The 27631-nt window shown below is 33.9% G+C and overlaps 1 protein-coding gene across 2 annotated transcripts; it reads right to left on the reverse strand.

Moving 5' to 3' along the window:
- Window positions 1–27252, reverse strand: LOC134532650 (DNA fragmentation factor subunit alpha-like). Of its 2 annotated transcripts, none has more exons than XM_063369302.1 (6): window positions 27016–27252; window positions 23997–24134; window positions 23246–23411; window positions 22797–22979; window positions 17452–17591; window positions 1–9421 (listed from the first exon to the last, which is right to left on the reverse strand). In XM_063369302.1, exons 2-5 carry the CDS (start codon window positions 24112–24114, stop codon window positions 17453–17455), a joined length of 606 nt encoding a protein of 201 aa, XP_063225372.1. In that variant the 5' UTR covers window positions 24115–24134; window positions 27016–27252; the 3' UTR covers window positions 1–9421; window position 17452. The 2 variants fall into 2 exon arrangements, with proteins under 2 accessions (XP_063225372.1, XP_063225373.1); XM_063369303.1 differs by having other exon boundaries at window positions 17452–17588; window positions 27016–27237.
- Window positions 27253–27631: the final 379 nt, after the last annotated feature.

Below are 27631 nucleotides of genomic sequence, written 5' to 3' on the forward strand. Positions count from 1 at the left end.
TTTAATTTTAAATATTTATTTCTACATGCACAGTTATATACAAATCTTGAGATTACAAATCAGTGCAAAAGTATGCTACAGATGTCATAAAACTTGAGCAATCGTTTGATTTCTATTAACCCACAGCCTATCAGTCTTCCAATAAACACTGTCTAAACAACATAACCCATGCTAAGAATTACTGTGAAATAATATTATTCTTATCAAGCATTACATACTAATTTTCTCTTACTGATAGCAAATTGTTTTGTGAATCTGAAGCATTGCATTTTTACTTGAAATTTCTCTAACAAATTACAGATATTAGACTTCAATACACATGAACAAAAACATGTTTAAAAAAAATGCTGTTACAGTGACAAAAACTTTCATCACCAGACTGCAATTTGACTACTCCATAGAACATTTCAATACAACCCTTATAATACACAAAATCAAACACTACACAGAAATTACAAATATTTTGATTACTGCATATTTAGTTGTGCTTAAGATATACTATGTATGTACTTATTTAGCAACAAGCCACCCTAAAAACTGAAAAAAAATTTCACTTCCAATCTGTACATAAAATGGTTATTTCTTAATTTAGTGCCCAAGCATGCATGCACTGGCTGGAACTACAGGAAACGCTTTCCAATGTATACCAATATTATTATGAAATAACTGTGGCACTTCTTGCAAGGGCAAACATTTTGCTGAGGAAAATTAATTACATATCCAGCAGCATCTACACTGCACTTCAGTTCCTCTTGGCGTCAACTTCACGGGAGAGTCAATCCATCCAAGAGAGAGCACTGCTGCTTGATACTGCTTGCTTCAAGCAAGACAAACTTTCTGCCAAATGCACCGTGTGTAGCCTTTCACTGAACTGTATACTGTCACATCAGTTTTTTAACACACGACCCCACTACACACTCCATGTGCCGACAGTTGCTCTGCTTATCTACTTTTTTTTGCCTTTCATCATGGCTCTTTAGCACAACAAAAGCTATCTGCCATAGGTTGTAGTGAACACTTCCACCTGACATTCTGTGAAACGTGAACTTAACGTGCACAGAACGCAGCTCTAAGATCACATTCCCACAAACGCACAGGAGTTACAGATAGCAGATGCACCAACATGCCATGCCATGCAGGTTAACAATTTCAAAATTAAATCCCATCTCAATCACAACTCTGTGTATCAAACCAGAAGTGCAATCTGGTCATTCTTTAACAATCCTGTAATTCACATGCATCCAGTTAAATGACATGTTAAAATTTGTCCATAAAACATTAATAGGGTACTTTCAGGATTGATCAGGAAAAATTCATAAGAGATCATTAACAAGAACTTTATTCCTATAGCTTTCAATTTTTTGGTCTTCACTTTAAATTCAGAAAACTGTAAGCAGCTCATTCACACCACTTGTCATGTCAGTACAGGCAGAATAAATACTGATGTGCAAGTCCAAAATTGCAACATAAATACACTTGCACAATAATGATAATGGGTTTCATACTTCATACGTTACTGGATGCTATTAAATTCCCTTGTCGCAACCCATCAACTGTATTTATTCAGCTGTTTCAATAAATACCATATAAAAAACTGCTGTTTAATTTACACACTAAAACTTTTAACATTTAGCAAAAATTTCTTTGGTGGATAAATCTGACGATAAAAAACAGTAAGATACAACATTTTGGTGGGTTTAATCGTGATGGTAACACAGAGTCATTGATTATCACAAAACACATGTACGACACAAATATCTGCATTTTGGAGGAACATGGGACACTTTGTTACAAGAACCAAACTTTAAAACTGAACCAATAAGGCACTCTCTCGTTTCATGGTGATCCATGGAAATTGTTAAGGCAACTTTCCAATGACAGCAAATAGAAGAAAACACTATTCACACAGTAAGTTCACAGAGTATTTTTCATTTGCATACTTACTTGAGATGTTGAGTCACTGTGAGGATTACCACAAATTTATGTAGCTTTTGTTTTTTGAGGGGAAAAGTAAACTGAAATTCTTGCAAAGAAGTGTAACCATATCATGGTCTTCTTGCAAACAGAATTTCCTCTGCTTCGAGAGCACCCGTCTTGCATGATCTGGGGTGGACGAAAAGTGAGTTCAAGGCTACCAATTACATGGCTCACATTCTTGAATGATTACAAAGTTACGTAAATGTAAAAAAAAAAAAAATAAAAAAAAAATTCATATAAAGTTAATTTTCTTTACTCTGAAAATCGTGATGGTAAAAAATTTTCACTTGTAAATCATTTTCGCTTGTAAATCAACCTGTCAAAAGGTTTTTGATCAAAAAAAATAAGAGTGTTATAATAATTAGTAAACACACTAAACACAAGAAAGCATTAAATACCGCGTGGAAAAAATTTAAGCCATAGGTACTTATGTTCTTAAGATTTCCAAAATATTACTTTTTCTATACAACTGTGTGAATTTATTAAAAAAAGCATAGTATTAATGTATTATTCTATATATTTCTTTCACCAAGATAAAAATTTTGTTACCAAATTTTATAATAAAACATCCTTCAAAAAAATAATGGGTTTTAAAAAGGGTTAAAAAACTTTCAGCCAATTCCATGAAACACCAAAACCACTTTTGTGTCAAATCAGGTGCAAATATTGATGTTTTGCACACAAAAGTTAGCCTGTAAAAACTCCAGCAGCAAACAGCAAGATCAAGTTTACATGAATTTTTGGTTTTCACTTTGCAAAAGTTAAGTATCATGTCTACACCAAATCTGTTGGCAAGCAAACACCAACGGTGGACTAACAGTTCCAGCATGTGGCATGCCAATGCCACGACAAACAAAACTGACAAAACAGTAAAAGACGAAATACTGCATGTATGTTAGACGCAGCTTTTCAACTCTCAGTTCCAAAAATTCTTTTTCTTTCACTTTGAGCTCGCTGATGGTTCGAACTAGGGTCATCACAGCACTATGGCAGGGACGAGGTATTATTGCTATGCTACGGGTCGACACAAACAGCCAGAAAAACAAAATAAAATATGTAATGGGAGACTGGTTAAATAACTATTCTACAAATATGTGAAAACAAAAACTTAATTATGACGTGATTGACAACACAAAAATAAATCTGATCTTACAACAAAGAAACAGATGTTAAACATACAGAATGGAGAAAATGTATCAAAAAAATTGGGTGAACATCAAATACCCATTAAATTCACAAGACGTATAAGTGGAATTATATTGGGAATAAAATTGTTTGTTCATTGCTTCGTTCCATTTTTTAACAAACCTTAATGGTAGGTATAAAAACTTTTGCATATTCAATATTATCTAAATATGCATATGTATACTATTGTCTAAGTCTAAACAAAATAAAACTAAATTTGTTTGATGTAAAAACATAAGAATCAAGAAATGATTACACAGTAAAAAAAATTAAACAATTTTTATGGTTCACAAATGCAATATATCACACAATATTTTGAACAATTCTGATTGTCTCATACCTAAGTATTTCGGTGTTTTATCACTGTTGCATGCAAAAGTACTCTACTATTTAAATCCAAAATAACGGTCCCAGTAGAAGCAAACTGTAGCATGGTTGCCATATTAAAAATTTAATGTGCTTAAATATGCGAAGCACGTTTTATTATAATAAATCTGAACATGAATTGAGTGTTTGCACACTAGCCAACAGACATTGCATTTTGTACACTGCAAATGCACACTTTTTTTTTTACTGATGATTGATGAAACAAAATATTTTTGAATAAAATGTGTTTCCTTAAATAGCATAAAAAAATAACATCTTCAATTGAGAAGAGGATAGGCATGAGGAGAAATGAGGAGAAAAATATAAACAACAAATTTCTGACAATTTTATAGTTTTAAAGAATCTAATTACGAAACAGAGACACAGTATTATCAGTGAGTAGTCATAAGAATTACAACCTATGAGATTTCTCACAGGAATATGACTATTTTGAAAAATGTCCCCGGCCTCCTATTTCTGTTTTTAACTGGATTCGTTCTCCATATAAAATATATTAAAATTAATGTACGAAAACCAATCTGATAACCACTTAGTAAAACCATCAATTAACAATGATTGGAAAATGATATTAAAGTCACCACAAAACTGGGTCTACATTTAAACTTTAAGTACTAAGAATAATTTCATATAAAATAATTTGTAATTTGCGTGAAATATGTACTTATGGTATGGAACTTCCTGTGTGACCTTGCTCATTTGAAGTTTTGTAAGAGTGAAGCATTTTTGCACAGCAACCATGGTACAATTTGATGATCACAAACATGTATGAACAGTTAAAGACTATTGCTGTGACACGTCAAAAATTAATTCATCCAGAATTTCACACTTATATAAACACAGTACAGTACTTAATTTAAATCTGACACAAACTAAACAATATTTTGTTTAATAGTAGATAATACTGCATGCTTTTACAGACACAAGGAATATTCATCATTTACAAGACACTTATAATAAGTGCACCAATTACTTTGTGATTAAAACTCCCCAATAAACTTGGGTGTATTTATGTGGTATACATTTTAATAAAGACAAAAGTTTTAAAACACTTAGGTAAAGTCTACATAAAACACAATTGTACTAGACTAACCTAAATGACTAAAAACATTTTTTTTTTATTTTTTATTTTTTTTTTTTTTTGCATTTAGTGATGATTATAAAATCCAATAACAATAGCTAGACTATAAACAGAAACATCTATTAAAAAAAACATTTGGCTCAATCATTTGATTTTTTAAATTTAAACTTTATGAAAAAATGTCACGTTCATTAAATAAGTACTGTTCATTTTGCATCCAATTTTTGTCTTTTGAATTGTTACACACACACACTTGCTCGTATAAAAGGAGAACTGCTCGTCAAATCCACGATCAGTCTGATTTGTTGTAAAATCCAGCCATGGCCACAATTATGTATTCATCAAGCATTTAAATTACCTAATTGACTTAGTATATTTACCACTGAATATTTATACCTTGTTATTAGTAAATCAAATATCTTTGTACACTACTAATTTTCAGTTGTAGAAAATACTTATTTTTTTAAGTAATGCACCTATGAAAAAAAAATTAAAAATAATGTTTATCAAAATATTAATCAGCTGTCTTTAAAATAATAAACTGTTCAATAATGAAACAGAGAGAGAAATCAAACTCAAAACCAAATTTAAATATTTAAAAAATATTAACTACTTTTTTTTACAAACACACATTTTCAAATTTAAAATTACTATAATAGTGTAGTTTTAAACACACAAGTACTTAATTCTTTAATATTAGTTACTATTTTTAACAAATAACTCCCTCTTCCATTTACACATAACCTACTTAGTTTCTCTTAAGTCATTAGCAAATGAATTTTTTTTATTACAAATATGATATAAAGGTATGAAAGGCAGTGCTAAAAAACCTGTTTTAGAATGTTTAAGTGCCTTATTTCACTGAAAAATCCAGGAATCATAAATGTTATTACTTTAAAATGTACCAATTTGAGTATCATTACAAACATCATAAACCTTTATGTTCTCAAAAATTTACACCATACTGAATACAATTATCATGTTGAAAAACTACCACCATGGAAGAGACGGGAGCAGTTAAACTGAATTAGAAAGTCTCCATATTGTTTCAGTACGAATAAAACCGGTCCAACATGAAAACGGTGTATAAGTCAGTTTATCTGCAAGTTTATAAAATCTACAATAGATTAACATTCATGTATTTACTTCTAGAAGCATGACATTTCTTCATTCACTCTTAATGGCTTAAAAAAGCCCATGCAGCATAACATGATTTAAATGGAGCTTCAATACTTTGGCATAATGAAAATAGTAGGAATGCAACACACAAAATTACAATACTACGTATCTACAAATTGTTACTGAATGCCTAAACAATTACGTACCAACTTTACATACATTGTTGAACAAATTTATTTTCATTGATCACATAAAAAAACACATCTAGTTTAATAACATATAAAAGTGCATATTTACCTTACAACAAAGTAATAAATAAAATACAAAATTCCATCAAACACTACAAGAGAATTCATTATGTTTTCAATGAATCCTAAAAATAGCTTAACTAATAAACATAAGTTTACATTAAACAATTCCACCAAATGGTGGAATAATACAATCACATTTCTGCACATCTATAAACACAGAACAACACTTAAACACAAAAAAAATCCTCCAGCATTATTGTGTGAGTGCATGTTTGTCCAATGCACAATGCCATAAATTTAACAAGATTTAGATGCAGCATGAGAGGGGAACTAAATGTGTTTTACTAGACAGATGATGAATGGGTTCCTGCATTAAAAAAATATTAATGAAACAAGGGAGACATTTTTTCCCCGTTTTCTAGCGCCTAGCAAACAAAGGAGTGTTATGAAAACTCATTTTAATAATTACGTCAAGTTTGAAGTAACAACACTAATTACATCTAACCTCGAATGAGACAGAGAATTAATGGTTTTTAACATCATATAAACTCCTGAATGAAAAAAGTTTGAAATTACAGTAAAAACTATGTAAAACAATTAATACTTCAGCTATATATACAAAACAGCTATGTGGTTTGATTTATATACACACATGGTATGTTAAAATGCACCAACTGCATAGCTAAAATAATGATGCACTATTCTATTCTGCAAATAAGCCTTGCATTTAAATTTTTCTGATCTTCATCTAAATACATTCTACAACTCAATTTTTTAACTTTATCAACCATTGTTATGCTTCTGCTATCAACAAAAATTAACTACTTATTCGCAAACAGCTTATAAATATGTACGGTTTCAAAATACTGATTTAAAACTACTGTCAGGTAATATTGCAAACTAATCCTAGTGGATACATTAATATTCTTACTATATTATACAGCAGCAATATATTTTAAATATTCAGAACTTTTCATAATAATCCTTAAAACAGCTGAACAATGTCGAAACACTTTGTGCATTACATGATGTGAATTAAACTGTTTCTTCCCACACTAAGTGTTTAATTAATATACAGTTAATGCAAATCCTCAGTTATTTATTTCAATGTGTCTCGGCAGTGTGTTGCATCAATTATGCAGTGGTACATCTGTACCTCACAAAATGTACTATATGTAAACAAAGTTTCTGCACAGTGAGTGTATTACCTGTCTATGACAAAAATTCTGCATTAAAGAATTCAAATTTTTTTAATGTGAAAGTTAACAGAAACCTTTAAAAAATATTTTGGTATTTCTATATTTTTGGTGTTTTTTTTTACTACAATTCACACTTAATACATAAGGACAAGATTTTATGGTATTATTTTTTAGACAATTTTGTTTTTAAAATTAAAGATTTTGTCATTATTGTTTTTAATTTGATAAATCCAGTTCTCTCATAAAGATAGTGTGGTTTTCAAAAAATATTTGACTAATATATTTCTAAATAATTATTTAATCAAAATAGTACCATTTTAATTATTATGTATGTGATTCATTTTTACAGTAAAATAATTTGTAATAAGTATGTCTAGGGAAGAACTATTTGGAAGGAAAATTAACTTTTGAGGTGTTTGGAAAATATACCAATGTCAGAAGTGTAAATGAGTTGCTAATAATGTTATAAGATAGTCAAGTTTAAACAAAGTAAAATTAATTTTACCCAATACACTTTTACATGATACACTTTGGTACAAACTTCATGCCAACAAAAATTAAATTCATTAATTTAAAATATTAATGCATACATGTATAAAGTCCTGCTAAAACACTGATTGATTTAATGATTTTTGGTATCATTTCAGTGTTTTACAGTGTACTACTTGCACTTCTGTCTATATGGATGGTGCATTAGCATGCTTTCCGGAGTTATTTCTGTTTTATCGCAATTCACCACATAATCTTATCCCTATTAATACATGGTTAGTGTAATAATGAAGTAGACATCCAATTGATAACCTCCCAAATTAATATGCTTATGAAATACAGGACAATTAAAACAACCAAACTCCCATAAAAATTCCACACTAACGTCTTAAGGTACAGAGACTTCAATTCTTCAAAGCTCCAAGACTTATGTAGTAAAGCACTGGTTTCACCACTCTCATGGGCTAAGCCATGTTCCTACTGAAACTGATCATACATCACGAATAATAATTTCTGCATGACAGAGCTGCCCTCTGGCAGGAACATGTTAAACATGTGAGAGGCATAGTATTTGATTATTATGGCTGCAAGATATTTTTTGTGTCCTCACCCAGAAAATTTTATGCCCCTTGATTGTTCTACGAGGCACCGTGGCACGTGATGAGGCCCAGAACATTTAGTTCACTCAATCAAAAAACAATTCTTCAAAACATCCAACAGTAAAACATGACCTCTGCTATTACTGTGGGAGGATATAAAATGTTTAAGGCATAAAACCATAATGCAAACATATCATCCTTCAACTTATGACATAATGTGTTTTCGTATTTAATACATTTTAAGGAATCCACAAAAAAATAATGCACACGCAAACATTACCCAAGTCACACTGGCACCTACAAAATACTAGTACTTATATCTTAGTGCTTGACAATAACATTATTTTGAAACATTAATATCAATTTAATAAATATGAGTATATCAAATATTGTGCCAAATGCAAACCTAGCTTGCCACACTATGTTTTGCTAAAAGCAATTCATATTTTCAAAAATTGTTTTTATCATACAAACTAGTGTTACAGTGTTACCTAAAAAGCTATTTAAAAATACATAACAAATAAATAGTGCACCATCTAGGCCTACCATTTCTTACCAGTACATTATATTTTCAATTACTGCCACCAACAAGACACATTACCATTAAACATAAACTATCCAAAATGAAAATATCTGCTTAGGTCAACTGAAATTCATAATGCATGAAAAAATTCTAGTCAATAAGGAAAAAAATACACAGATTCTCATACAAAACTTAATCAACCAGTTACTTAAAAAACAAGTTAATGGTGTAACAATAAATATTAACCAAAAATAAATTACTAAAAGACACATAGGAAAAGCTTTTTCAATACTTAAAACGAAGAATAATTCACTTTAATAATTACACACTGTTACTTAACATCCCTTGAATAACTCGTAAACGACAGTCGTTACATGTGGTACAGAAACAGACAAACACTATAGAGTGTATTACTTAACTCTGCTAAAGTATTGTAAAACAAGTGAATACACACCAGGCTATGGCAAGACGTGAGACCATGTTGAATGGCTGGGGTAGTTGCTTCTTCGTGATATGTGGGGTTTATTACTTTCTCAGGGGAAACTGAACATTCATTGGTGTGGCTACAGCAATATCAACAACCATTACTTCTTAGCACAGACTAAAGATAAGCACTGAAAAAAAAAACCAGAAACAATTTAAATAAGTATAAGCCATTAACAAATTGTTGTGACACAAAAGTCAAAAATCACACAAAAACATGTTTCAAAAATCAACAATATCTTCTAAGTCAAATAACACCAACTATTAAATATACCATACAACAAGCATGATGAAATTTCTAACTTTCCTTCTTAACAAATATTAATGTTAAAAAATATATACATATTTCACAGTAGGATGCTTTGCTATTTTTTTTTTAACCACTAATTGAGGCAGTGTAGAGACCTATGAAAGCCATAATAGTAATGTAAAACGTGAGAGCAACATGCACAGAATTTTTTGATTATTTTGCCATGACAACTTTACTTAGTTCTGAACAGCATAGACAGTAGCCCTGATCGCTAAGGAATCTCACTTGTGGTAAGGCTCGTGAGTTGATCCCAGGCAGTTTGACTCAACTTTATGAACACCTAGATCACATCTTTTAAGCCTCTATGTATACATGAGCAATGTAAAATACAACCAAAAAAAAAATATCATGAAGTAAAAAAGAATAGTTTTCCAGTTTCACACGAATTTTAAAAACACAACTACAGTACTCATATTTAACAGACACTTCATAGTCAAATTAAAAGTATAAACTTCAGGTCTATGGGCATGATTTGTGTGCGTGTGTGCGCATGTGCATGAATGTGTGTGTGTGTGTGTGTGTGTGTGTGCATGTGTGCATGAGTGTGAGAGTGAGTGTGAGTGTGTGTGTGTACACTTTACATACTTAACTTTATCAATAAATGTTTTATTAGTGAAACAAATAAAGCCAATAATGTGGCTTTAAAGTATTTTATTTTCATATTTTTATAAAAACATTTTGTGGCCATAAGGTATATTATTTTTATATTATATATAACAATTTTAAGTGTTGACCAACAGATTTTGTCAAATAATTACTGACAAGCACTTTTAAATGTAAAGGGATGAGATAGATTTAGAATCAAGAACAGCACTAGCATTTGCCTAGCAAAAAACGTAAAATCTTATTACCAAGTATTTCACTTCAATACTAATTGAAGTGAAATACTTGGTAATAAGATTTTAAAGTCAAATTTTAAAGTTACAGAAGAATGTCTTTTCAAGTCCATGAGATACATCGTGTATTTAAAAACGGTTATGAAGTTTAAAAAATTCATCAACATTGAATTAAACAAATAATTTAACGTTTCAATTAATGCATTAAGGAAGTAAATTTATTGACTATAAAGTGTCAATACTTAGAATTCATAAATTAAGTTATTTCAAAAATACATTTACCCCAATATATTTTTCTATAACTACAACCTTTGCTGCTTATACTGTTGAACACTGGCAACTCTAATTACTGCTCATTCATTCATTCATTCATTCAATAATACATTTTCACATATGTACAGAAGAATAGTTGACTGCTGTATATTCAGTCTACAATGTTTTAGAAAGATAGCATAATATTATATATACATATATATAGGTATGTACGGGTATGTACCCTTTCTAATACTTAATTTGATTTTGTTAATCATTACTCCATTAAATTTATTAAAAGAATGTTTATTACTTATTCAAATTTGGTCAAAATTGGTTTGCAAACACAGCCACTTCATTAAGCCTTAAAATTATGTATATACATGTTCTATTATACCATCCTAACGTATAGGTGATAAAAAAAAAGGGAAAATTTTTTATTCTTCATAAAAATCGGACTCTTCCTCTAAAGAACCAAAACATAAGGATAAGCAGATAAAAACTGAGTGTGACACTATTCATCACGTATGTTATTTACTGAAATTTGAGTTCACATAGAGCATCCTTATATTTGTACCGTTTCTTATCAGCCCCACTCTGCAACTGGTTCCAGTGTGGGATTTAAGCTAGTAGTGCCTTTCTCGAGACAACTCCAATAAGAATACCTGTTTCAATCACTTGGCACAATAGATGAAATAACTATATCTGCAGTGTATTACAATTAATTTGACAACTTCTGAAATCTCACTAACAATTCTCAAGAACGTCGATTGGGAGGGGCAACTGGGGGGGAGGGGGTCAAAAACCTGGGACCCGGTCACCAGAGGAGCCCCGTTATGTTTTGAAATTTCTTTAACTCTTAGGTTTTCCCTTATAGGATGAAAACTACAATGTTATTGTTAATAAAATTCATAGGAAACCTTAAAAGTAACCCGACACACATAGATCACATTTAAAGTTATGGCCACAGTAATATTTACAATCATTCAACTTTTTTGACGTGAATTCAATGAACGTCGAATGTTTTGTATGGAGAGGTCCATGACAGAATCATAGCAACAGCCCACTTGGCCAAAATATAAACTCAAGGCTAAGAACAACTATACCATCGTAAATCCTGCTCTGACAGCAAAGGGAAACGCTGGCACTATCACTCCCCCCTCCCCCCCACCCCGGGCCCTCACATTGACGTAACCCACACCAGCGAATGCTAAAATGCATAGTAGGTGTGGCTAGCGCTGAGTCGCAAGTGAGCTAGCAAAGGAAAGTACTTGGTCGATTTGCTCCAAACAACTTTTATTCTTAACTTTAGAGTGTACATGATGTTTTTTTTTTGACGTGACAACGTCTAATAAATCGATGAACGCCGGCTGCACGCACGAAAAAGTGTCCCACTACGGATGTCCCACTACGGATGTGTCCTGTTTGCTCATTGTACGCATGCGTGGCATCTCTCTTCATGCTCATTGTACGCATGTGCGGCATCTCTCTTCCACTCGATTGGAACAACCATCTATTTGACTTTTCAATCATATTTTCGTTGTTTGAATTATTAATATTATGTAATTTAACGATCGTCCACCGATTTTCAGCACAATTGGTACGGTTATTTAAAAGTAATGTTGAATATTCAAATACGTTTTGAACCAACAATGGTGTTTTACAGTTAAACATTGTAACCAATCCTCTACTGAAAGGATTGACTACACGTGTTGCGTAGCAGGAGAAAACACGAAATATCTAAGATATTAAGGCAACTGTCAGAAGTGTTACTATGAGAAGTGTAACTGGCTACAAAAAACATGAGGCTAGGTAACGATAGCGTAATATATTTTCTTTATATGAAATTTACAATCATCACAGCTGAAGTACAATAAAGGACGAACATACGACATCAGAAAGGTATCTTTATAAAAGATTAACTGCCATCTTTTACTATATATTCAAATGCTTAACAAATGAAAGCAAGAGACTAACAACACAATTTTTCCTAGTGATACATCCCACGTATATACATAACCGTAACGCTTCAATATACGTAAGAAATTACATGTACACTAATGTCTAATAAATGTGCCTCCTGAAATAACGTAAGGCTATACCAACTTCACGACTGCTTATTAAAGGCTTCACAATAATCATACATGAGTATATAAACAGGGACAAACACATATATTTAAACTAGAGCTCTCAAAAAGTGTTCTAAGACCACCAGCTCTTAACAAGAATATATATATATAAATATATTTACGCCCACAATAAAGCCAACCGCCTCCAAGCAGGATCAATAGTACATAAAATATGTTTACTCGCGAGTAATAGGGCAGCTCTACCAGTAAGTTAACTTTCATCATACGGATTAAAATGTGTAGTAGTGTAAGCCGTAAGTCGAACACGCGCAAATGTCACCTATGCTAACACGGAATATTAAATGAATCAAGTAACATGCGCCCAGTGTAACAGCGCCGCACAAGAACCACCACAAGCGACTCATGAATCGCCCAGAACTTATAGCACCAAGACTGAGGAAGTAGTTACACTGACTATTACCACTCGGCTGCGGGCAAATCTACGTGAACATAACGTAAGAATGAGCATGAGCAAGACTAAGTTCGTTCACTGACATATTCATGCGACGCGAGACTAAGACCGAAGGTTTAGCAACCACCCAGGGTGAGTAGAGACCATATCTACAGCCTATCGACAATAGTAACCGCGCCGAGTGGTCAACCATGCTAACATTTGCTCGTCTCGACGGACAGCCATTCCCCTAATGAGAATGAACTGCGAGGAGGCCACGCAGAGGACACCCTTATATACTACTCAAAATACTAGGCCGCTAGGGGCGCTAACATCGCGGCGGCAGGGAAGGAAGGAGAAAAGGAGGGGAGGACCTGGAGAGGGAAGAGGGGGGGATCAAGGGGAAGGAGCGCCGTACCAGGGGCCATGCTGACTAGCGGTGCAACATAATAATTCAAATTACACCCGGGATCTTTTGCACAATGTTTTAAAAAATATTGTAACACATATATGTGTATGTGTGTGTGTGTGTGTGTTTGTGTTTGTGTGTGTCATTTAAAACTACTTATTTTTATGTATGGCCTCGTGGTCTTGCGGTCAGCGTTGCAAACTTTCAATCCAAAGGATATTGGTTCGAATCCTGGTAGGTGTAAAATTTTTTTTGTACTTCTAAAAATAAATACAGTGCACGCAACATTTCAATAGTAATAAATATATTTGAATTAATGAATGAATGCAACTAAAAGTAAATTTATTAACTAAATTGTACATTTCATTTCACTCCTTTGTATCCATACAAAATTGTGATAATTCAATCAATATGATTCAAATTAAAAAAAAAAATTCTTCCTCAAAGAATATAATATTTTTAATGCCTAAATGGTTTGGTTGCAGTAGCCTATTATGGCTCAGTCTCAGGCCGAATATGATATTTCCTTTTCTTCTGGATCAATCATTTCATCAATGTTTTGTTATGACGTTGTCACATTAAACTATCGTCCATAAACCGACTTTACAGACAACCAAATATTTTTTTAAATATACTTTAATATTTTGTGCACAATATTTTTTTACGCACACAGCAAGTAATAATGCCCAAACCAAAAGTGAAGAAATTGAAGATGCAACGAGTGATACCCATTTATAACCGGCCATCTAGACTTTCTGAGAGATGTCAACTCTATTCATTAAGAAAGAAAGAAGCCCAGAAAATGCAACTGGCCCAAAGTGGTGAGCGCACATGGTGAAATATGACGCCTTGAGCACTGACGCCGTCTACATCAGCCCAACCCAATGATAACGCATTGAATATAGATTCAATGGACGTGGACAACCCAGAGGAGTCAGAAAATCACATTGCACTTTTGGAACTTGAATCGAATTCATGAAACAAACATACCCACACCGATTTTTTTTAATTTTGGGGTTAAAAAATATGTACATTAAATAATGAAGCCAGATAAAATTATTTGCCCCAGGTTCTGTGTTTCTTTCAATCAAGAAGGTGATTGCATATAAAAGACATTTCTGGAGATGTTATAAGTTGAATTCTGTGTGGCTGCCAACATGAATGACTGTCTGAAGTTTATAACAAATGTGAAAATAAAACCACAGCACACTTTGGGTAAACCTGAAGAGCCCCCAAAAAATACAACCCATGGCAGAATACTATACAGCAAAACCCCTTATTTGCACTTTTCATGGGGACAAAGTAAAAAAGTGTAAAAAGCGGGAAAGTGTAAATAAAGGGAAAAGTATAAAAAGGAGTACAGTTTACCTTATTTAGAATTTTTTTCCTTTTGTTTAATAGCACATACTACAATGCAGGTACAAACACACTAACAACAAATTTTACTTTAGTATTTAATCCATTATTAATTTACCACATTTGACAAAAATAAAAAAAAGAATGAAAGCCAAAATGTTTTTCTGATTACTTCCTAAAAATAAATTTGAAATTTTCTTCTGCTTGCTTTTTTGGCTGTTCAAGATTATTTGCCTCTCCAAATTATAAATACAGTTGCAACCGGCAGGGTTTATAACAAATACGGGCTACATACACATTGCTCACAGTAAAATTTTTTTTAAGAAAAGGCCGCAAATTGTTGAATATTTACCGTCAATAGCGCGCCAAACGCGGAGAAAGGTCATTGTACTCGGTCAGCTGCTGTAACGACGCGGCGGCGCATGCGCACTCTATGCTCCGCCCAGACTCATGACGCCATCAGCCGCCAACCAATAGATGCGAGCTTAGCGGAAAAAAATATAAGCTCCACCTCCCGTGTACCAATTTTATCCAGTTCTAATACCAGTTTATTGGTATACGCACCAGTTTTCTCGCTGCCGTGACATGTTCAAGTTTACGTTTATCATGATGTCTTGATACCAATAATTAATTATTTACGATCCCCAGAAATAAATGGTTAGTTTAAAAAATATGGCGTCAACTGTACAACACTTCCCAAATTATAAAAGACGTATAAAACAGTTACCAAGACACCGCTCATTTTATCTTGTGAAGTTTATGTCTCGTACCAGTATTTCGGCTAAGTTGTGACATAAATACAGTATCAGAACTTACAAGCAGCCATGTTTGTACATTCATGAGCAGGGATGTTAGACGTACCAACTTGTTGGTACATATACAATTTTTCAGGGTCTTGTACCATGTACCAAGTAGAAATTATGCTGGTATGCAGAAATACCAACTTTGAACAACGACCATGCGCGATGCGCCATGCATGAATAATTAACATTAGGCGTGGACGAATAATTCGAATAGTTGCGTTTTAATAATTCCATCTTTATACTATTAATAAAAAGGCATTTTACGAGAAGTGCTGATTTAATTGAAAGTATTCATACTAGGTGCTAACGTTTTTATGGCCATCTTATAATTTCAGAAGCTAGTTCTCTATAAATTGATCACAGCGCCATGCCGCCATGCTGTTATACATTTATATTTTTAATTAACAATTTTATAACTTTACTTTAAATGAGATAGCCTCAATATTTATTAATATATGTGTTTATTTTGTTGAATGATTAAAATTATAAATATATTTATATAACTACAATATATTATGTTATTGATACCTTAAGGGGTTTCTTATGAATATTGGTATCGAAACTATTTCAGTTCAGATAAAAAATTTTGTGCCGATTGAATAAAAAATAAGTTACCAACCTTATCATACTTTATTTGTTGACAAGTGAGTAACCTTTTTGTGTTTCCATAGTATATATAGTATTAAAGCAGTTTATATAAATATCATTATATATATACATATATATAATCTATGAAACAAAATCTACAGGATCTTTGTCAGTGTAAGATCTTGTGAGTGTACCAGTTTTTTTTCCAGATACCAGCTTTTAGTGACATCTGTACCAGGTTCGTTGAGCCACTGTCTAACATCCCTGTTCATGAGTTTACGTTTTTCCCTCGTGCATTTTAGATTGTCTCCTGCTATAATTACTCGTACTTTTACACGCCTAGGCTTAAATTATTACATGTTTAGAAATAAAAGCAACTTTTCATGTTATAAAATATGTATATTTTGCTATTTAAAATGTTCATTGCCTACTAGCTCCACGGTATTTTCTGGTTGTTTATGGTTGTTACGTGACGTAAATAGCGGGATTGATTCGATTTTTGAGACGTAATTCGCGGGAAAGTATTGTATTGGACTATATGGGAACCAAACGGGACCTGAAGAATATAGTGCAAATAACGGGAAAACGTAAATAACGGTAACGTAAATAAGGGGTTTCGCTGTATATACTAGCAGAATGAACTGTAAGTGCAAGAGAGAAAAGCTAATGAGTACACTGACCAGCAAAATCACCACACAGCATGACAAGAAAGAGCAAGTATTACAAAACAGTTCTCAAGAAAATTAAACTAAATAGTTTTGGAGTTCCACAATTCATGGGAATAAGCTCCACATTACAAAATATTTTAAGTTTCCATACTGTATCGATATAGTACATAGCAGATTTTAAAGCTCAATTTGAATTTGGGAGCATAGCTGAGCGATAAATATTGAAGTTTTTTATTTATCATTAAAGCTTGCACTCAGCAAAAAAAAAAAAATTAGCAAGACAGCCTGCATTTGGTATTCAAGGCATTTAAATATTTGTCTTCATCTTAAATTTGAAGTTTTGTAAATTGTATGCATACACAAAAATTTTGAAACTAATTTTTTTTTATATGCACGAGTAAAGAAAAAGGTGAACATACCTCACACTTTCTCCTTCTTATTCTGTGCTAAGTTCTGCTGCCCATGGTACAATTTGAGAAGCTCTAGGGCATCCTGTGCCTGTCTTTTTTCTGACAAGAACCTTCCGCTAGCTTCCTTTAGCTGCTCCAGGAACTTTCTGCTGGAACATGAACAGTTGTTAACAGCCGGCTACAGCCTCATCCACGGCTCACAAACCCTGCAAAAACCAGAAGTGCCACATTCCCACACCCGCCACGCCACCACAAGGACTGCCCTACCACGCGAGACGCGACAACACCCACCGATTTGTCCAAGAACACACCGTCTCGCACCTCCCACTACCTCACAAGCCGGTCAGCTGTGTGCGAGTCGATCTCATTAGGTATATCTACCCCATATCTCATGTCTGAATACACAGTATCGAGATAAACAATTGATTAAGTAAACATTGTGAAATACTAATTAAAAACCCCACTGAAAATGCCATTTTTCCAACCGTTATATTTATGCTACACAGATAATAATAAGGTAACTATGATACTGATAGAAACTTTGTCGCTTTGTCCAATATTTTCACAGCGGAGAAATTTAATCACTCAACGTGCATAGTTAAAAAAGAGATAAGACTGTGGTCATTGAAAAAATACATTTGCTTGTGGACGGTTAGTGACGTGGACGGTTAGTGGTGTGAACCGTTAGTGACGTGGACGGTGAGATGGTAGGAGGGAGAAAATTGCAAATGGAGGGGTGGACAGTGCATCAGCAGTCTGCAATGAAACTCTGTGAGCACTCGCGCGCCGCACTTCGCTCGGCGAAAATTATGTTTTGGGATGGAACAAGAAAAAAAGTGTATAACGCTGGAGAGACGGGTCGACGAAGTGACTGAAGCGTGATGGAAGAAGCAGACATGCCCTGTGCTACGCATGTTATGGCACACATTTTCGAAGAGCCGAGCGACCTACAAGAATACCTCAGTATCATAAAATACTGAGTTTTAGCAAATGGACGGAGGTTTGCCTATTTTCTACGAGAGTCTCAATTCCAAGTATGTCTCGACCACCCATAAACTTTCCCTTGCGAGAACGTTGAAGCTAAGTAAGAGTATTTGCCCCATTTAACTAGGATTTTAGCGCTGAGTTAAGTTTTTAGTAAATGTGGTCTGTAAATGGAATTTATGCATTTTGGACTTGAAGAAGTGGTTAATGCAGAAACTATTATCCGCCTATATTGATAAAGAAACTTCCCAAAATGTCTCATGAACTCAAAATGGACATTTTCACAGAATGGCTTAATAATGACACACATCTAGTCTAATTCTAGTTCAAAGTTTTGTTTAATGGTTTGTAAAATTCCAGGATTTGTTTTTATGTATGGATATTATGTACAATTTATCTGCATGTAGTCTCGCCATGCATAAGGCTGAAGTGTATGTCTATTAATGATAAAGATAAAGTGAACAAAAATAACGTTGAGTAAATCAATAAAATTATTTCAACTCATCTCCTACATATTTGGGAACATCCAGTGAGGTTGGGAACAGCGGGTTAAGTATTGTGCGTAATTGGCAAAAATTAAGTGAATTTGTGTGGGTACTTATTGGTGCTGCTTCTGCTGGGTGTTCACGTTGTGGTCAATGCCCATAAGGTCCGGTTTTGGCTACACTGCTCAATCAATTTTCATGCTATTTCTTCCATATTTTATGGGATCCCAAATGTGTTAGAATTAACCCCCCCTCCCCCCCCCCCCCCCCCAAATCAGAGCACTAGCTGCCTGTCACAGAACAGATTACTTAATGTGCCAAAACAAGAATGTTTGATTAGTTGTTAAACTGCTTTGTAAATGTTACTATTAAAAATATATATATATCTTTATTATTTGAATATTATCATCTTACTAATTTAATCCATTTTCCTATAGCAAGAATTTAATTTTTCTAAGAAAACCAAAACAAAAGTGAAATACCAAATTTTAATTAACTGTTAATTATAAGGTTTTATGCTAAATATTTTGGGAATGTGCAAATGGTTTAAGTTCTCTATACATACGTTGTATTATCATGATAAGCCACAAAACATTAGACGGTTTAACAAACTAATTGGGTTATAAATTTTTGAGGAGTAAATACACAAAGTTATTTAAGGCTTAGTAAAGTGCTGTTGCTATTTCCACCATCTTCACCAAAATTAATTTTAAAAATAAAAAATAAAAATTAATACAAGTTAGTTAAGTGAATATGAATAGCTTGAACCTTCAATCAAGCTCTTTGATCACACTCATAAATATTTTAAATCATAAATTTTTTTGCTTGAATTTTTTCATGTGCCAATACTTTAAAACACATTGTTGAATATGTAATTTAGTATCTCATTAATTTGTTACTGTTTGTACTCATTTTGATCAAACATACAAAAAAACTCTTGAATACATTTTATTAAAATCAGTTACGCGGAAACAAAGTTAGTTAGAGAGGACGGACACACACACACTTATACAAAAACAGACAAAAAGATGATCTCATTAGCCATTTATTTGTCAACAGGCTGCAATACAGATTTGCTATTATATTACATAATGATGTATTATACCTGTTTAGCTGTTACATTATTACTTTTAAATGGTGATTCTACCTAAGGGTGTAATATCCGTAAGATTCATGGCTGATTTTGCTGTGAACAGTTGGATTTCCTCAAGTACTTCCTTTTCTTCACCCATGCATTCAGTCAAAGTCCATGTAATTTCATCAAACCCCCAGTCTCTGTTGACCCGATACCGACATAATGTTAAGCTCTAATTAAATCAATTCCTTACGTTGGATCATAAAGAAGCTATGTAAAAAAAAAGCAATACCAACCAGATAAATTTTAAAACTGCAGCGTAATTTTCCCAATAGCGTATCAAGTAAACATTTATTGGCGACCGATTCATTCCGCGAGGTGTTTACAGTACCTCAGGAAGGGGCATGTAGGAGACGCGTAGCCACACGCCGATAAATCGTGTTAAAAGTGAGACATGTAAAATTTTTTATCACGTTTCAACAACTTCTGGTATGAGGCAAGTGAGACACGTGTCTCGACACTCAGTGCGGACCAGGTCTGTAAGTATTGAGGTTGTTCACAGTAGGACAGTTCCGAGTCGCGCTCTACACACGGGCGATGTCACGAACCCTTAAAGGAGTCTCTGCCGGCTCAGAGAGCCCAATAAGCATGCAGTGGTGCCCAGGCACAAACAATCATCAACGTGCAGTTAAGGGGACGTTTAAGGCCCTATGACATTACGATTGAAGAACAGAATAAATAATGCTGCCTGTTGCCACATTGATACTACCCGGCTAGTTAACATAAAAAAATCCCATTTTTATTTCATTGTAAATTATAATAAGTTTGAATTTTTTTTTTTTCACTTTACTAATTTATGATTTTTTAAGTCTTTAAAATAGTGTCTATTTACAGTATTACCACAGCTATAGTCATTCCGAAAGAAAAAATTAATAATTCAAGGCTAAACACCAATTATTTGTAGTAGCCGGTTACTATAAATAACAAAGCAATTCAATAAATTTGTGTCTATGCTAAACAGAGCCAAAAATTTTAAAACTAAGGATAAAAAGAATTGTTGACATAAATAGTTGAAAGCAATGTAGCATCTTTTAGTTATGTCTACTTAGAAGTAAAAATTGAATATTATCAGATGATGCACTTGATGGAATATAAAAAGAAAATTAACATATTTCCAAGATTATGATTCCAAATTTTTCTTTAGAAAATATAATGTTTCAGGTAGATTTATTTAAACAAATACAGTATTCACCCGAAAATAAGTCAACCCTGAACGTAAAACAACCCCCAATTATACACATGAAGGTTCCAAGAAAAATTAACTCACTTTTTTTCTTCCTTTCCTTGCTTAGAAGTCACTGCACAGAATCACAAAAAATACTCTAAACCATTTTTTAAATTATTTTCTTAACCAAATCTCTATGAGAATTAAAAATTCTTAGCAAATATTTTATATTTTCAATAGGGAATTAAAAATTTTTTGTTGTTGTTTTATAGATCCAGGTTCTAGTTTTCATATAAAAAAATTACTGTTTTACAATTTATTCATGTACACTTTTAACTAACTATGGACGTGAAAATTTTTCTTTTCCTAACTAAGACTTTTTGAAGGAAGTCCCTTGAAAAAGATCTTAAAAGTGTTTTACTGTAATAGCAATTTACATGCTTCCTTATTGTGTTGTGTTTTGCAGTTCTATAAACAGAGTACCTAACCTAAATGGTCGAGCTAGTTGCTATCAGTTGTAAGACAACCCCCAATTTTTTTTTTTGTGGGTGGTCTTCCAATGAAAAACTTGCATCTTATTTTCCCATGAATACTGTACTCATTATATTATAAAACAGTGTCTAAGGGTAGTATTCCAAGACGTTCGGGTACGGTAGCGAATAAGCACTGCCTTATTCGGATACAACCGTAACCCAACTGATGGGCCGTATTCCAAAACATGTACAAACCAAATCCCTGTAAGGAAACAAATCGGCAACAGTTTTAATAAACGATGCCCTGCACGAGGCTAGAAACAGGTTTCAACACATTCTAGTAGACGCTTCACAACCTATCATACAATTGTTACAGCAAAAATTAATAGTGAGAGCAGCACCATTGCACAAAAATATAACCACCTTTCTAGTTTTCTCAGGTAGTTTTTAATTTGTGATTATTTCCCCTTAAGACCATTATAGTGTACAAAATAAATGTATTTGAGGATAGTTTCGCTATCATAAAGTTTCATTTGGCACACTAACTTGCTTGGTACATCCCACGATGATCGCAAAAATTACTATATACGAGTTAATGGCGTCAAGTCGCGGGTCCACCATCTGGACGAAATCACTGAAGAAGTGATCTATGCCCAACAGATTGGTAATGGATAGGTCTCCAAAATCTGTTCCCTAAACTTAAAGGGGCTGGCCATCTCCTATCGTGCGTACAGGTGAAGCATATGCAACGCTTAAATACAATTTTTGTGCATTGGAATACCGTCCCAAATCATTTTTGCAACAGAGTATACCAAAACAAGGACGGTGCTAGTTGCAGAAACTGTGCGTTTGGAAACGAGAGTAAATGTTCATTAAGATGCACACTGTAAACCAAGAATTAGATGCTGGCAACACAAAAACTACCGAGACCAGCGAAATTCAAAACTAAATTGGCCACGGCTTATTGTAAAGAACAATCCCAGCATTTGACTGGAGTGATTTTGAGAAATCACGGATAGCCGAGGTCGGGACAGCCGGAGAGCCCTGGAAGGGGGGAGTCCGCCAACGGCGGGAGAGGAGCGAAAGGGGCCGAGGCGAGGAGCGGTACTGACTTGTCGGGCATGATGTCGGCAAGGCTGTCCGGGTCCATGTCGCTGAGCAGCTCCAGGTCCTTGCCCCCGAGCATGGACAGGTGCGTCAGGTCCCCGTGGAGGCGGTCCACCAGGCCCGTCAGCTCCTTGCTCGAGCTGAGCCGGTTGCCGGTGGCGTCCGTCTCGTCCACCACTATCTGGTACCTGCTCGCCGTGCCCGAAAACACACATGGACCGGGCCGTGCAGAGAGGGCATCAGTCAACAACCCGACGAGTTTAAAATTTATTTAAAATGTTTTTTTCTGGACATATACATACCACTGCTGGTTACAATATAATTGTCATACAGAAACCTCAATAACGGACCAAAATATATGAATACGCAAACGCACAGAAAACAGCTCGAGAAAACTATTGCACCTAAAAATGTTAAGTAATAAGAGTTACCCAAATGAAAGAAAAGTACTCACCTTGGGATTTTACCAGGAGGAAGCCACCTCTGATCACCCACAAGTACCATTAGACTTGTGTTCTTCTCCATCGTGCTGAAATATTCATCATCATCAACTTCAGTCCCATCTTGCTCCAGTACCACTCTGACTAGAGCTTCCTTCGGTAGACCTAGTTTTTTCCGGGCTGAAAAAAAACACGAAACCGGACACTACAAACCAAAACCAAAAATAACAAGTGTATACATAAAATAACTCTGTAAATACCAAGGAGGGCTAGTGAATAAACACTCGTGTGCAGAGAAAATCCTCAAATAGAAATCAATACTCCATCATATAATACAGAACATTAATATAAAATGGAATAGTTCCTGGAGCAATAGCTTTAGTGTTAATAGCTTTATAAACTCTTTCAAATGGAGTCTCAGTAGAGCCTGGTTTGTTGATCACGGATGTCCCACGTGTGGTGGAAGCATGGTCACATATATTAGCAGCGAGATGAAGAAAAAAAAAAAGGTTGCTCCTTGCGAAAACTGTTAATGTCAGATTTGGTGACCAATGTTTCCGACAAAATAAAAGAAAACATTGTCAGTATGTTTTCATTAACTTGGCAAAATTAAACAATAACAGGCTGGGAGCAGTAGAATCAAAACCACACAAACTAATTTAATAAAATAATACTGTCCAAGCAATGCATAACTACCTGAACCACACCATAGGCTTAAACAAATCTTCAGCAGTGAAAGCTTTTTAAAAATCAGCAAGCACATACCTCGATCAATGAATTCATTTAATGAAGACGCAACTATGCCTTTCCGGTTTTCTCTCATCAAATCCACCACCTTCAGAGGCAGGCCATTGCAAGAATGCTCTTCACAGTCGTGATCCATTATTGCTAAAACTTTTCAACCTGCAAAATAACAAAATATTAAGAATATCTACCATATTTTTTGCCCTATAGGTACAATAAAATTTTTATGAAAGATTAAAGAATTTATAGCTGATATTCGTCTTGTATAAGAAGTAATTTAATGTGATTGTACCTACTTAAGTCGCTGCTGACAACTATCATTATTTCTGCTACAAAAGGGTTAAGAGCTATATTTAGAATGTGTTCACACTTACAACCTTCACGGGATAGTGTTCTGTAGAGGACCTATTTTTTTCTGTGTTGCAAAATTTAAAGAAGTTAAACCTGATCTCCTCCCCCACTAATTATTTTTTTTTTTAATTCTAGTCAATTAGTTTCACACACCCACCTTCCCACTATACAGAGTGTCCAAAAAATAATTTCCCAGTTTCAATGGTAGCAGTTGAATTTAGACTATTTACAACAAATCATACATAAATTGAAGGTAAACTAACCTAGTTTTTCTTACAAATGTTCAATGTTTGCACCTTTAGTTAAACGGCACACATCCAAACTAAAGTATAATTCTTCTCACACTTTGGTTAACAAGTTCGGAGTAATGGAAGCAATTGCATATTCAATTCTGTATCTCAACTCTGGCAAATTATTAGGTAGCGGCAGAACGCAGACACGTACTTTTGTAAAACCCCAAAGGAAAAAATTGCATAGCCGTGTCAGGTGGACATGGAGCCCAGCGAAAAAAAAGCTCTGTCTTCTCGAACATTACGACCAATCCAACGGTCAGGGACTTTGACGTTCAACCACTCACGTACAAAGAGATTCCAATGGGAGGGATGAAATTACAGATTCACTCTTAGCAAATTGCAGAACACAAAACACTTCACGCTCAAGAGTCTCCTTTGCGTAAGTGGCGCTGTAAGCGAGAAAACAACAAAGCAGTATTTGCACATGCTCTTATCTAAAACCGTTTTGAGTTACTCTTTAATTGTGACCTTCTTTTATGGACATACTACTGTATTTCTGCTAATGCACAGGAGAAAAAAAAATCCCTCCCTCTCCATCCTCATCCATCATAACTTGTCTAGTCCTAGATTCTTATTTACGTATTTTATTTATTTATATTTGTCACATGCCCACCAACAGTCAGGGACTTTTACGGTGGGCATGAGACAGTACAGAGTGCAGAGGACAATGTGGTCATTGCAAGCATGAGGGCGCGGCCTTGGTAGGCACCAAAAGCAGGCATATCCGAGAGTGAGTAAAACTAAAGCAGTCGTTTCACACAGCCTCTCCGAACAAACACAAGTAATTCCCTATAAAAAAAAACACAGCTGGGTTTATTTACACAGACCTTAGGTATTGCATGCGTGAAATGTATCCCCATATTTAAATCTCTATTCCATATTGTACTTTATATTTATCTGTTCGTTATTTAAGTTTGGTTTGTATTCTAGTCTTGAGGGGGATGATGGCCTGCTATCTTGAATTTTCCAACTTTTTTTTGTTACAATTTTAATTTTGAACTATTTAACCCAATGTCAAGGCATAAATAATATCTCCCACAGACCTTCTCTCTTTTTTGCAAACTCTAGAACCTAGGGTACACCTATTCAGATAATTTCAGCTCTTTAAACCTTAATGATATCAAAATAAGAGGAATAACTGTTTTGGCCTTATTAAATGGTAAGAGGGAAAGGTTTTCAAAAAGTATTTTTAAAAATTCACCAAAATTTGGATAATTACTTATGGAACAGACCTTATTTCCTCTAGATGTACATAATGGCATTATGATTGTAGTCTGGAAACAATTAGAAACTGAAATAATTACCCTGTGGTACAAAATTGTTAAAATACTAAATTTAAAAAAATTAATCTATTTTGAAAGACGTGTTAGGGAACTGCCTTGATGAAACTACATGACCAATTTTATATCTCTAAGACAAATATAGGTATACGTAACATAACTGCAAGCAATTTCAAAAAACATGTGCAAGCAAATGTAAAATTGTGTAAATGGTTGTTTAGGTTAGGTTAGCTACAATAAAAAATACAGTAGTCTATATATAAATTAATGGTTGGTTAGGTTAGTTAGCTACATTAAAAAAATTGAAATCACATGACCAGTTGGTTAGGTTAGGTTAAACATATATTTAAAAAAGAAAAACATAAAATAATGACAGCTAGTTATGTTAAATTAGTTATATTTTAAATTTGCAATTCATAACAAACGATTAAAATTACTCAACAGTATGTTTAGTAGCTAATTTAAACTAACCTCCCACCCACACAATGTTCAAGTATTTTAAATGTAGGGAACCTAACCCAACAAACCATTCTATTTCAGAGCTTTGTAATAAAAAAAACCTACCTACCCAATTGTTAAAATTATAAACTACTGGTGAACTACTTAAGTAAAACACACCCTATTAAGAATGACAGAAAATCATATCGGAATGTTAACAAAAAAAAAGTATTTCAGATTTTTCCTTCAGAAGTGGGTTTCCTTCATAAATCCTTACAATTGATCATAGAATAACCTTGAAGCCAATCTTTTACCACCCCAAAACATATCAAATAAAACCTTACACCCAACAATACTACATAACATTAAATTACACCATTCCTTAATAATCACTAGTTGTTAATATTTTATTTTTTTAATTTATTTTTTTAATGGTTATTGGTTTCCGCCCACATCCTGCACTAGATGCTTTTTTTTTATCATATCATGAACCAAATGTCCGTACGTAGATTGACACCCATGCCTTGGCCGGGACTCGAACCCAGAACCCATCAATGATTAAAAATAAATTAAAATTACACAACTAAGCACAGAAAATTAAAAAAAAAATGCATGCATGGTCACTAGCAACACCTTTCATATACAACAAAACTTTCAAATAAATCAAATAAAACTTACGTTCACAGCAAAGTATTGTAAATAAACATCAAAGTCGATCGAAAGTTGGATCGATAAAATTCAAAATTCCAAAACACTCGATATATTATTCATAATCTGTCATCAGAATGAGATAAACGATAGCTCTCCGCTGTCATTAATGTACTCATTTTTTTACAGTAACAGCAGCAAACTTTTAATTTGCAAACGACACATTTGACTTCGAAAATAAAGACTTGAACCACACCCTTGCAAAGCAAAGATAATATAACATAGACAATAGAACAATAATATCAAATGTATTACAAAAAATAAAAGCAAGGTAAAAACTGGTAATACAATACTCAAAAATGAGGGTTTAGGGTCGGTATTCCAAGACAAAACAATAAAAGGGTTTAGGTGTTGAATATTCTACACCTGTAGCCTAACCATATTCCTAATCCACAATAGGACACAGCCAGTCCCTTATTTATAGGTAACGAATTTTGGTGTGCTATCCATTGTTGTTCTGTTGCTCAAAATATGCATTCGCAGAGCTTACTCTTTCATCGATTTTTGTCCAGACGGCTAAACCGCATCTGGCGCCAATTACTCGTATTGCCTTCGTCCTGGGGTCTCGGGCTTGAGTCCCGGTGCA

The sequence above is a fragment of the Bacillus rossius genome, chromosome 6 (assembly GCF_032445375.1).
Source record: "Bacillus rossius redtenbacheri isolate Brsri chromosome 6, Brsri_v3, whole genome shotgun sequence".
NCBI classification, from domain to species: Eukaryota; Metazoa; Arthropoda; class Insecta; order Phasmatodea; family Bacillidae; genus Bacillus; species Bacillus rossius.

Coding starts and splice junctions, on each gene's coding strand:
- LOC134532650 (XM_063369302.1), bottom strand. CDS start 24,114: ATGGATCACGACTGTGAAGAGCATTCTTGCAATGGCCTGCCTCTGAAG. Junction 23,412..23,996: donor AAATGAATTCATTGATCGAG/GTATGTGCTTGC, acceptor GTTTTTTTTCAG/CCCGGAAAAAACTAGGTCTA. Junction 22,980..23,245: donor CCTCCTGGTAAAATCCCAAG/GTGAGTACTTTT, acceptor CACGGCGAGCAG/GTACCAGATAGTGGTGGACG.